The sequence below is a fragment of the Vitis riparia genome, chromosome 7, assembly GCF_004353265.1.
Source record: "Vitis riparia cultivar Riparia Gloire de Montpellier isolate 1030 chromosome 7, EGFV_Vit.rip_1.0, whole genome shotgun sequence".
NCBI lineage: Eukaryota > Viridiplantae > Streptophyta > Magnoliopsida > Vitales > Vitaceae > Vitis > Vitis riparia.
The window spans coordinates 1926168-1938471 of record NC_048437.1 but is presented as its reverse complement, the minus strand read 5'-3'; the positions used below and the strand labels follow the sequence as shown (position 1 = coordinate 1938471).

General features: G+C 29.3%; 1 protein-coding gene across 1 annotated transcript; it reads left to right on the top strand.

Moving 5' to 3' along the window:
• Window positions 1–214: 214 nt before the first annotated feature.
• Window positions 215–9471, top strand: LOC117919316 (protein disulfide-isomerase-like). The gene is made up of 11 exons (XM_034836479.1): window positions 215–399; window positions 1376–1406; window positions 1526–1813; window positions 1890–2078; window positions 2202–2327; window positions 5209–5346; window positions 5456–5578; window positions 5706–5823; window positions 6010–6122; window positions 7825–8022; window positions 9415–9471. Exons 1-10 carry the CDS (start codon window positions 215–217, stop codon window positions 8008–8010), a joined length of 1497 nt encoding a protein of 498 aa, XP_034692370.1. The 3' UTR covers window positions 8011–8022; window positions 9415–9471.
• Window positions 9472–12304: the final 2833 nt, after the last annotated feature.

Here is a 12304-nt window from a genome sequence, read left to right as displayed (position 1 = left end):
GTAAAGAAAAATGTGCAAATTACTTTACCTAATCTTTCAACATTATAATAATTATACAAATATTTCATAAATTTTATATTGTACTAATACAAAGTAATAAATTTATTCTAGATACTAGACCTTAAATTTGTCTTAATATTTAACCTAGAGAAATAGAGAGACAACGAGAATTTAAAGTGGGGAGTTTAGGGAAAAATACAAGAGAGAGATGAGAATGGTGTTTCCCATGGAGTGCAAGTGCTTGTTCTCCGTCGTAGTGTTGTTTTCTTCTCTACTGGCTTTGTGTACAGTGCCCATCTCTGCAGTTGAAGGAGAGTTTGTTGTGACTTTGGATTATTCCAACTTCACTGAAACTGTCGCCAAACAAGACTTCATTGTTGTTGAGTTCTATGCTCCATGGTACTCCCTTTTCCTTTTTTCCTTCCCATAACTTATTTGGTTCCCGAGAAAACAAGATTCTCATTTTTGGTTTTAAACCAAAAGAGAAAAATATTTCCATTCAACTTATCTAAGGGTTTCTTTTTTCTTGATGACTTGAGAAGTAAATGCTGGATTAGCAATTTTCTTCTCCTTTTATTTCTTTCTGTGTTTTCTTGGCAACCAAACAGAACTAATGTGTGTTTTGTGTGAATGAGTCTTTGCTTTTGTAAGGAATTTTGTGGGGTTTGTTGTTTTTCACCGTCGAGTTCAATATCTCTATAATTTATTTTGAGTAGAAGGTTTTTCATCGTTGAATTTAATATTCTTTCCAAATGTCTTTTAGGCTTCATTTGGATCTCAAAAAATACGACATGGAAAAAGAGTAGACAATTCAAAATAGGTTGAGAAAGGTGTTGGACTGTGAAGCCTTAATCAATTTTATTGTACTTTACTCAGAATGTCTAAGGTTAAGTTCACGAGTATCGAGTTATTCGATCAAGTCGTGGGATTAAAGAAGCATCGTCCAATTGAGATTTTTTTTCTTTTTTATAATGAATGACTAGTTTCTTTTTCTCTTTTCTTTACTTAGTAGATTTTTAAGTGTTGGTGCACTTTGTGAACGTAGAGATCACGTTGATTAATACTTAACTATTATAAAAATTTCATGTTTTTCTTTATTTTCTATTTATATGTGTGCGTGATTTGACTAATAAATAGAATCCATTTTAAGCATTCTATTTTCATCATTTCCCCTTCCTTTTCTTAGATCCTATCCGAGCTAGTTTAAACATTGAATGGATCACTACTTTGAATCTCAAAACATTTGAAGGCATGAATCTAAATATTGATAATATATAAGACTAATAATCACTTCTATTATCAATAAAAAGTATGAGTCTTATCATATTACTCACAATTTAACTCATGGTTTGATAAACCTGTTCTTCCTTTTCAGGTGTGGGCACTGTCAGCAACTCGCTCCAGAGGTAATAAATTTTTTCGTCAAATGATTAAAGGGAAATAAAAAATAAAATAAAAAAGATTTTCCGACTCTTTTGGCCACTGAAAATTTTCTGATGTGACATGTTTTATGATCTATATACAGTATGAAAAAGCTGCGTCGGTATTGAGTAGCCATGATCCTCCAATCATTCTGGCAAAAGTTAATGGAGATGATGCAGCAAACAGACAACTCGGACAGAAGTTTGACATCAAAGGTTTCCCCACCCTCTTTATTGTGAGAGATGGAGGAAAGAAAGTTCAAGAATATAACGGCCCTCCCGACGCTGATGGGATAGTAAATTATCTAACAAGACAACTTGGTCCTGCATCCACTGAAATAAAATCTTCTGAGGATGCTGCAACTTTCATAGATGAGAAAGGGGTCGCCATTGTAAGTATTATATGTAGCTCCTCCGCTGTCTGCTTTCATCACGAAGCTATGCTAAAAGCTTTGTGCATTCTTGTAGGTTGGAGTGTTTCCAGATTTCTCAGGAGAAGAATTTGACAACTTCATTAGTATAGCTGAAAATCTGCGTTCTGACTATGTATTTGGGCACACTTTGGACGCCAAGCTTCTTCCTCGGGGTGAATCATCAGTCAAGGGGCCATTTGTGAGACTGTTTAAGCCATTTGATGAGCTCTATGTTGATTTCCAGGTATTGTTTTCTATCTATTTGTTGTTTGTATAACCTTAGTTCATTGTCAGAGTAGTGTTTGTGATGATTGTTTCTGTCCACAATTACAACATGCTATTCTGTTAAAATGGCTACTGTGTTCAGGATTTTGAAGTAGATGCTTTGGAAAAGTTTGTTAAAAAAGCTTCTATGCCTTTGGTCACCATTTTCGATTCTGATCCAAGTGGCCATGGTTATGTTGCTAAGTTCTTCGACCTACCTAATGACAAGGTAATTCTTTTCTTTCCTTTTCTAATTGAAGAAAATAAAAAGCTTCCATTTCCTTTTACAATTCTACCATCGGCACAATGTAACACAATGAAAAATTCAAGTTTGTGTGTTGACAAGTGTATCAAATTTTATTTTGAGTCAATTTGTAAGTCATTGATATTTTCTAATTAATATGACTACATTCATGTAAGGAGATTTTGAATTATATATTACAAAGGAAACAACCTAGTGTGGGATCTTCTTTTAGGAATAGGAAACAACTTGATTCTTATGATACTAAGATACTTTAGATAAGATAAATGTAGTGATTTAAGAGCACTATATTTTTGCTTAATCTACCTTTCACCTTAAATGCTCAATAATTAATGCATGTTATTTTTTATTGTTATAGAAAACATGTTTTTCAATCCAATCACTCTCATTCTTATAACAAATAAATTAATTTAACCTAATTATGTGGATTAGAAAAGAAATTTAGATGTAGTACTCACATTGGAGGACCCAAAAATTTGCTCCCAACATTCCTAATAAAAATTCATAGCAAGAAGATAGAGAGGCTTATCAAAGGTGGCAAAAGGTAAATGAGAAGGCCAAATGTCTTATACACTTACGATATTCTCTTCAACCTGCAAGAGATCTTTAGCGATAAGGGCAAGTCAACTAGCCAGGCTAGCCTTAGGACTATTATAAACACCGAGTTGACATAAGGAACTCCCATTAGGATCACATTGTTCATATGATCAGACAATTTAAGAGGTGAAGATCTTTGAAGTCAAAATTGATGGTGAGACCAAGATCATCATGATCTTAGAGACTTTATTGGATTCCTTAAGGTAATCAAGCCTAACCATCCTATGAATAAGATGTTGAACTTGTCAAAGTTGATGAGAGGACTTCAGATGGTTGAAGGAATTTTCAAAGATCATAAAGGTGCTCATAAGGTAGTTAAAGGTTCTTCTTGTTTTTTTAAAATGAAAAAGAAGAAAGGTAACACCAAACATGGAAAGTCCAAGGATGGAATGAAAAGAGTAAAGGAAAGTATATGTGTTTCCTTTGTGGCAAGAAGGATCATTGGAAAAAAAAAAAAGTGCCTAGAATCCTAAAGAAAAAAGGAAGGTGCACATATTCTCATAGTTGAATCATGTTTAGTGGTGGATTTCACCAACTCTTTGTAGATAGATTCTAAGGCCCTTGACAATATTTATAATTCTTTATAAGGGTTTTAGTTAAGGAAAAGGTTGAATATGAAGATATGTACCTAATTTTAGCTTCTGGTGAGAGGATAACCATGCAAGCCTTGGGAGATATTACCCTAGTATTAGAAATTAAATGTCTTCTAAAACTTAAGAATTGTCTTTATGTACCTAAGTTTAGAAAAAATCCTATTTTGGCTTCTAGTTTAAATAAATGGAATTATTCAGTTTATTTCAATAAAGAACTTATTATTGGAAATAATAATTCATTTATTTTCTTAGACCCATTAGTTGACAATCTTTACCACATTACTCCTTTCCTCTAATGTCCATGAACGTAGAAGGTATGAGTATTTCATAACCGTTACTAATGACTACTCTAAGTATGGTTATGTTTACATTATGCATAGGAAATTTGATACCTTGATCAATTCGAGGAATTTAAGGCTGAATCGAAAAAGCAGTTAGGTAAATACCTTAAAGCACTTCGATCAAATAGAGGTTGTGAGTACACATCTGATGAGTTTGATTATTTCATAAAGAAGCATAGATTATATCTTAGTTGAGCACTGCCGAACTCTACAACAAAATGGAGTGACAGAAAGAAGAACTCAAACTATGATGGACATAGTGAGATCAATGATGAGAACTTTCTCAACTCTTCTATATCCTTTTGAGGATATGTTTTGGAAATTGCAAAATATCTTCTTAACCTAACTCCTTCTAAATTATAATTTGACTCTCATGAAAATGTGGGTAGGTTATAAACCTAGTTTACAACTTGTTCGCATATGGAGCTATCCAATACATGTGCTAATGTCAAAGAAAGTTAAGTTAGAATCAAGATAAAAAGTATGTTAGTTCGTAGGATATCCCAAAGAAATAAGGGGTTATTATTTTTGTAGTCAAGTCAACCATAAGGTATTTGTTAGCATAAGTGCCACAATTTTTTAAAGAAGACTAAATGATAAGCAATTACTCTAAACTTAATGTCAATTGAAGAGCTTTAGAGGATAACCCCATGATAACACAAAATACCATGGATCCAAAATTAGCTACACCCACGATTCTTGACAGCTCTATATCTTTCTACATCGTAAAGGGTACTAAACTTTCTGCAGAGAAAATATATCTTTCTACATCATCGCAGAGTACTATGGATAGTAGTACTCCGGGTCTGTTCACCGTCTGGAAAACTTCATACAACTGTTGAAGCTTTTTAAAATTTCCATAGTCTCAAGGAGGGTAAGAAGGGATCATGTCTTACCTACACATTTTTTAGCAGATTGGTTATCAGCGTTAAGGCATGACTCATACGCCACTGTTTGAATCACTTGCTGGACAGGTTCATGTCCTAGGCGAGGACTACTGAGGATTAACAGTCTTGAACAGTTAGACTTGATCTTCTTTTTCTACTAACACCTAGTTTTTTGTTTTTCTAACTAAATTCTTGTGTTCTCTTCTATATATTTTTGTGATCCATGCACATAGCATGCAGCATCTATAGTAGCTACAACTCTACTGTATTACTCTATTTCAAGTAATCGCATGTTAGCAATAAGCTTTTAGGTTATTTCTATATATGCAAAAGTTACATTTGGCATGATCCTGACTTTTGGGTGGATTTTGAGAGGTGAAAACATTGGTTTCATACTAATATTTCTTCACAAAAATATGAAATGGGCCAGGTCATGCTGGTCGTGGAGTTCAGTAGTGAGGAGTTTGATGCTTTCAACTCGAAGTATCGTGATGCTGCCGAGCTCTACAAAGGAAAGAACTTGGGCTTTCTATTGGGTGATGTCAACGTTAGTGAAGGTGCTGTTGAGGTAATCTTACCTTGACAGATATGAAACAGTAGTAGACATCCCGACCAAAGTTTTACCAAAGCTATCCTTTTTGACATGTTTAAACTTGAACGTGCCTTTGCATGAACAGTATTACGGGCTGAAGGCAGATCAAACACCTCTGATCATCATAGATAACAATGACCTGGACACCAGATATTTTGAAGCCAAGATCAAGCCTGATCAAATTGCACCCTGGTTGGAGGAATACTTGGTAACTCCTCTATATACAGTGCATTTAAATAACTATATATATATATATATATATATATATATATATATATATATAGCTTCATTTACTTATGACATATCACTTCCTTTGGAAAAATTAATGTCTGCAGGATGGCAGATTGAAGCCGTTCATCAAGTCGCAGCCTATTCCTGAAACTAATGACGGACCCGTGAAAGTGGCTGTTTTTGAAACACTGGAGGAGATTGTGTTCAACTCTGGAAAGAACGGTGCGGACTTTATCGCTTGTTCCTTCATTACATGTTTTCTATATTTTTCCAATAGTTTCTAGTCTCATGATTTCTGAAAGCATGGACAGCAACAAAATATTTAGCGGAAATTAAATGAGATAAATTAGATATGGTAAATGAGTTCGTAGTGTTGACAGCATTTGTGTACATGCATGTGTTCCGCAGTTCTCTTAGAATTTTATGCACCTTGGTGTGGACATTGCCAGAGGCTGGCTCCAATCTTGGAAGAAGTTGCTGTCTCATTCCAGAATGATCCCGATATCATCATCGCCAAACTGGTAACGTTCCTTCTCCTCCCACTCCACCAATCTTTGTAGTATGAACCAAAAAAATGCTAAATGACACAAACCAATTCTCTAGCTTACTTCTCATAAGTAATTATTTTTTTTGTGTCCAGCTATAAAACCAAATAGAAAAACCTGGGTAATTCAAATATGACCCACAAGTCATGTTTAGTACCCATAAGAAATGAAAATGAATATTTTATTTTCCATTTTTTCTTAAATGGGAATGAATTTGGTGATTTCAACTTTTGTGGTTGAATTAATAACTTTGTAATAATTATTTATTTCTATTTCAACATTTGGTAATACTAAAAATATGAATGAAAAAATAAATAAATTGACAATAATATTCTTATACATAGTTTAAAATAATTTTTCTTTTTTTTATTTATTTTAAAATAACATGCTTTACGAGTTTTCTTTTTAGTAGGTCATAAGATTAAAAAAAATTAATAAATAAATATTAATCATAAAAAGTCATAAAAATGTAATGGAAATGTAGTGATAAAAACAAATAATTGAAATATCACCCACAAGTCGAGGAATGAAAATAAATATTTTATTTTCTATTTTTTCTTAAATAAGAATGAATTTGATAATTTCAATTGTTGTGGTTGAATGCACTAGGAAAATAAGATTAGAATAATTATTTATTTCTATTTCACCGTTTGATAAGACTAAAAATATGAATGAAAAAAATAAATAAATTGACAATAATACTTCTATATATAGTTTAAAATAATTTTTTTAATTTTATTTTAAAAACCTTTTTAGGTAGATAATAAGATTTAAAAAGTAATATTTAAGTAATAAATAAATATTAATCATAAAAAGTCATAAAAATATAATGGAAATATAGGGATAAAATAATAATTTGAAAATATTATATATTATTTGCTATACCAACGGAGTCAAAATACTTTATCTTAGGGATTAATTTCAATCCCACTTGTGAGTGGGATTTCATTTTGGCCGAAAGCATTTTTCGGCCATCCTCATTATCATTTAAGTTATTAATGCATATGAATGGATGGTGGTATGAATGAGATGTTTATTCTCATTCTTGATTTACTTGTATATATCAAACATGGCCTCAAATAAACTTAAAATCTTTAGCTATTATTTAATGATTTAAGTTAAATTATTTTTAAGTTGTTAGTTTAACTTATAACTTATTACTTGATTTTTCTTTTAAATATTAAAATGATTTGATAACAATAATTAAATAATTTTAATTATGAAATTGAAATAGTTATGTTTATTAGTTTTAATTAATATTTATCTCTATCAACTTTAGCTAATATTCAACCGTTGTTAACCTTAAATAATAAATTGATTTATTAAATATTCATATTAAAAGTATTGTACACAAATAAAATAACTATAAAATATTTACTATAAAAAATAATTGGTAGATGCAGGGCTACACTTTTACCATATGTAAACAAACATGGTAAATGATTTGGGATTTAAAATAAGTTAATTATTTTTGTTTGATATTTAAAGTGATTTTACACTTTAAAATTATGATATTAAATTATTTATCAAACATATTTGATAATTTACTTAATGACTTAAATTAAGTCATTAAATCAAATTAATTTATTAAATATGATCTCCAAATTTACAATTAATTACTTTGATTCGCATTGATTTGTATTTGGATATTAGAGTGTAACCTGTGATTTCTGCGTAGGATGCAACTGTAAATGATATCCCAAAGAAGTTTAAAGTTGAAGGTTTCCCAACTATGTATTTTAAACCGGCAAACGGGGAGCTTGTGGAATATGAAGGCGATGCAACCAAGGAGGCTATCATTGATTTTATTAAGGAGAAGCGTGACAAGAGTATCCAAGAAGGGTCCGCAAGAGATGAGCTTTGAGTAATGTTACTTGTAAGTTCTAACCTTTCCTTTTTTGAATTTTTCCTTTTCTCTTAATTAATTGCCACCCTAAGGAGATTGCTAGTGTATAAAGATTTACTACATAAGGCAAGTGTTGTTGCCCTCAAAACATCCGTCTAATAAATAACATGATTGTAAGTTTTTGGAAGATGGATAATTAAGTTTACAACATTAACAACCAAAAATGATTTGAAGTAAAAATGTTTTTTTTTTGTCTAAATATTTTTTAAAATGATGAAGAAATATAGATTAATTGATTAAAATGGATGAAAAGATCCAAATTTGTAAAACTAAGGGTCTGTTTGGAACTTTTTTTTTAGAAAAGTTTTCTATTCTCCTGAACAAAAAATATAGAAAACACATTTGGTAACCAAAAACTGTTTCTGGTTTTCTGTTCTTAAAAATAAAAAACAAAGTGTTTTTGAACAAAAAATATAGAAAACACATTTGGTAACCAAAAACTGTTTTTGTTTTCTGTTTTCTGTTCTTAAAAATAGAAAACAAAGTGTTTTTAGAAAACATCTTTTAGTTATTTTTTTATCATTTTCACTTGTTTTCTCGTTTTAAGAAATAATTATACAAACAAGTAGAATGATTAAAAATAGAACAATTAGATAAAAAATTATTTTTAAAACATATTTAAAAATATTAAAAATAGGTTAAAAACATTTTAGATTTTCAAATAAACTTTTGTTCTACAAAAATTAAATAATAATTTTAAAAAAATTGTTCTTAAAATCTATTTTTCAGAATTGTTTTTTAAAATAGTTACCTAACAGGCGACATCTCCCATTTTTTAACTTGAAGAGTAACTTATTTTTTACATAACTACCCTTCAATATATTTATTATTTACATGTATTTTAAAAGAAAAATGTTATTTTGTGAAGTGAGGGTATTCTTGTCCAAAATGGGTATTTTTTGGGTGAAAAAAAGTGGAAGGTTAGATTTGTAATTTGATGTTTCTTTTGTCCCTTTTAATATGTTGTCCCAATAAACATTTGAAATTATTTCTAAACCATTATTTGATAGGTGATTTTTCAAAAAAAAATTACTTTTTTTTATTATATAATACATTAAGAATGTGTTTAGTTTCTAAAAATTTTAAGAAAAAATACGAGAGAGGAAAAAATAAAAAAGAAAAATAGGAAAATAAAATAAAATAAAAAACATATTTAAAATTAATAAATTATTGAAATATGGTACTTGAAGCTTATTGATCAAGTGATGAAATTTTGTGGGTACAAAATGAAAGGATACTACTTTTGTCATGTATGTACAAAGAAGCACTTGAAGAAGAATAGCATTGCAATTGAATGATATGATTATTTTTGGGGTGTATTTCCTGAATATTGGAGTTGATAATTATGTCTTAATTTTGCAGGAAGCAGTTTGCTACGGAGATAGCAGGGCCTTTTTCACAAGCTTGAAGAGGGAATAAATAGGCTGGTTTTACTATCTTTCATATATATATATATATATGAAAATTAGAGAATCAATTGAAAAACATATCAAATAAAAATATGTAAAGCATGTAAACCGTTTGGGATTTTTTTTTAGTTATAAGGTTTTCTTTCTATGAATATCTTAATTTTCATAAAATTTATAATTTAGAAATATTTAAGTTTTAACTCCTTTAATCTGAATTTGACGAAGAGCCAAAAATGTGCGATGCCGTTTAAGAAAATCAGACTTGTAATTCTGGACAGCCGAGGTCTAGGGAAGAAGTTCTATACTTCTTAAATGAACTTAGACGGCTATTCCAAAGGAAGAACTAAAATAGATCTTGCCGAAACTATTGAAGCTTGTCCTTATTCACAACCTTGGCAGTCAAAGGATGAGTAGAATCAAGTCTGGGTTGTAACACTGGATTTTTTGGAATTGTGGAAGGTTTCTTTTCAAGATACACATTCTATAATTTTACAAATTTTAATTTATATCATAAGTATCTCTTCAAGAGATATTTTCTACAATTTAAAAAAAAAAATGGATTTATATACAATTTCATAAAATCTAATAGATACTAAAAGTGTCTTTTCAAAAGACATTCTATAATTTCACAAATTTTAATTTATATTGTAAGTGTCTTAAATTTGATTTTACACATTTTACAATTTTAAAAATTAGATTTATACTAAATGTGTCTTTTGAAGAGATATATTCTATAATTTCATTGAATCCAATATACACTAAAAGTGTCTCTTTAACAGATATCTTCCATAATTTCACAAATTGTGTAAAACAAACCCGAGTACAAACATCAAACGCACTTTTAGATCAATTGAAGTTCATTCAAGCCCCAACATTAGTTCAAATTGAACTAAGCTCCACTCAATATATATATATATATATATATATATATATATTCAAGTAGGAGTTCATCGAAGCTATCCAAATTGTTTCAATATCAAGTGGCAGTGATGAAGCCAAGAAACAAGTTGTGAGTGATAACAACAAAAGAAATCCAACCTCCACCACACAATAATCAAACAGGACAACAACAAAAAGGAGGCTCCACAGAGTACCAAGAAGCCAACAACACATGACTTGGGGTCTTGGGGTATTACTTGTATTTTTAATTCCTTCACTGTTTGCTTCTGCTTTTGTTGTTGAAACTCACACCATGGATGATGTATGATGTGTCTGCCACTATTGTTTCAACTTTCAAGTGCACCCTAGCTGTATATTTTAATGCATGCATGTAACCTCTACACAAAGTGGTATCCGGACTCCTTACAAGTAACCTCTACACAAAGTAATATCCTTATCCTTAACTTTTTTATAATTGGTGTTTTATTGTTTTAGCCATAATGATCAGCCTCCACTTGAAAGTGATTATTCCTAATATGCCAAACAACATGCTCATACTCATCGGATCTTGACTCATCTCCAAGTTTATTATATATGGTGCAGAACCATTAAACCAACTTAATAACTTAATAATTTAATTTAAATTATTAAGTAAATTAATTATATTTAGTAAAACAATTTAATGGTATGATTTAAAGTTAAAAACAAATTTAAGTAATAAGTAAAAATAATTCACTTATTCCTAAGTCTACATCTCTATTTTATTTTTTATTATTATTTATTCTACTTATCTTCACGATCTCTTTTATAACTTCACGACCTTCATTGTTACTTTGATATTTTTTTTTTTTTGCCCTAATTATAATTTATGAGAATAAATATATCAATTTGATGATTTGAAATAAATTTTAAATTGATTTTATCAAATAACTTTAACGTTTAAAGTAAGAATTAAAAAATAAGTTTTAAATTAACATTTTAAGTATAATTTAACTTGAAGTCAATTTAAGTCATTAAGTAATAAGTATTAAGTTTTACCCCACATGCTCGTACACTCATCCAGAGTCATTTTTTGAACTTCTTTGTTGCATACCTAACATATAAAACTTTTATTAATAGTATTTTAATTAAAAATAATTTTATGAAAAAATTAATTAGTGATTCAATATAAAAAAATATTTTGAATTATATTTTTATAATATATTATGTAATAAAAAGTTATTTTTAAGAATAATTTTTATTTTTATTAAATATAATATCACTTCAATTGATTTTTTTATATTTTTAAGTGATTTTATAATTTTTTAAATATAAAATTTAAATAAAAAAAAACTAACTTAAAAAATTTAGAAAAATGCTTTAATATTAAAAAATATATGTTTCTAACTCTTTTAAAATTATTTTCAGAGGACACTTGCTTTTACATCTATCTAATTCTTTTATTCTCTATTTACAATAAAGAATATATTAAGGGGAAAAAAACTACATAAAAATTAAAAACCATACACATGATAAATCTCACCTATAGATAATACTTAGAGGGGGCTTGGATAAGTGTTTTCAAAACAATTAGAGATGGTATCTTATAAATGTTTATAATTCCTCCGTTTTTCTCAATTGTTTTGAGTTTTTTTTCAATCTTATTAACACACAAGCAAATCACATGCAATAATGAATGTACCAACACTCTCCCAATAAGTTAGTCAATGCAAATCACATACAAATGAATCAACACTCTCCAACTATTATGTATTACACATTGCACTAACATAAAATCACATTTTCATATATCCTTAACATCATTACCAAAAACTGAAATATACTATATTCTTTCAAAATTTCAATGATCCAATTTTAGATCATATTAGAATTAATCATCCAAAATATCACTATGGAAATATATAAGCTAATGAAAAAATGAATCAAATGATGAAATAGAAAAGGACAACAATGACACAAATATT

Bases quoted from the DNA above. Each gene is read 5' to 3' on its own strand.
- LOC117919316 (XM_034836479.1), top strand. From the start codon at position 215: ATGGTGTTTCCCATGGAGTGCAAGTGCTTGTTCTCCGTCGTAGTGTTG. The intron at 2,079-2,201 runs GTATTGTTTTCT...TACTGTGTTCAG, and splicing joins AGCTCTATGTTGATTTCCAG to GATTTTGAAGTAGATGCTTT. The intron at 2,328-5,208 runs GTAATTCTTTTC...GAAATGGGCCAG, and splicing joins TCGACCTACCTAATGACAAG to GTCATGCTGGTCGTGGAGTT.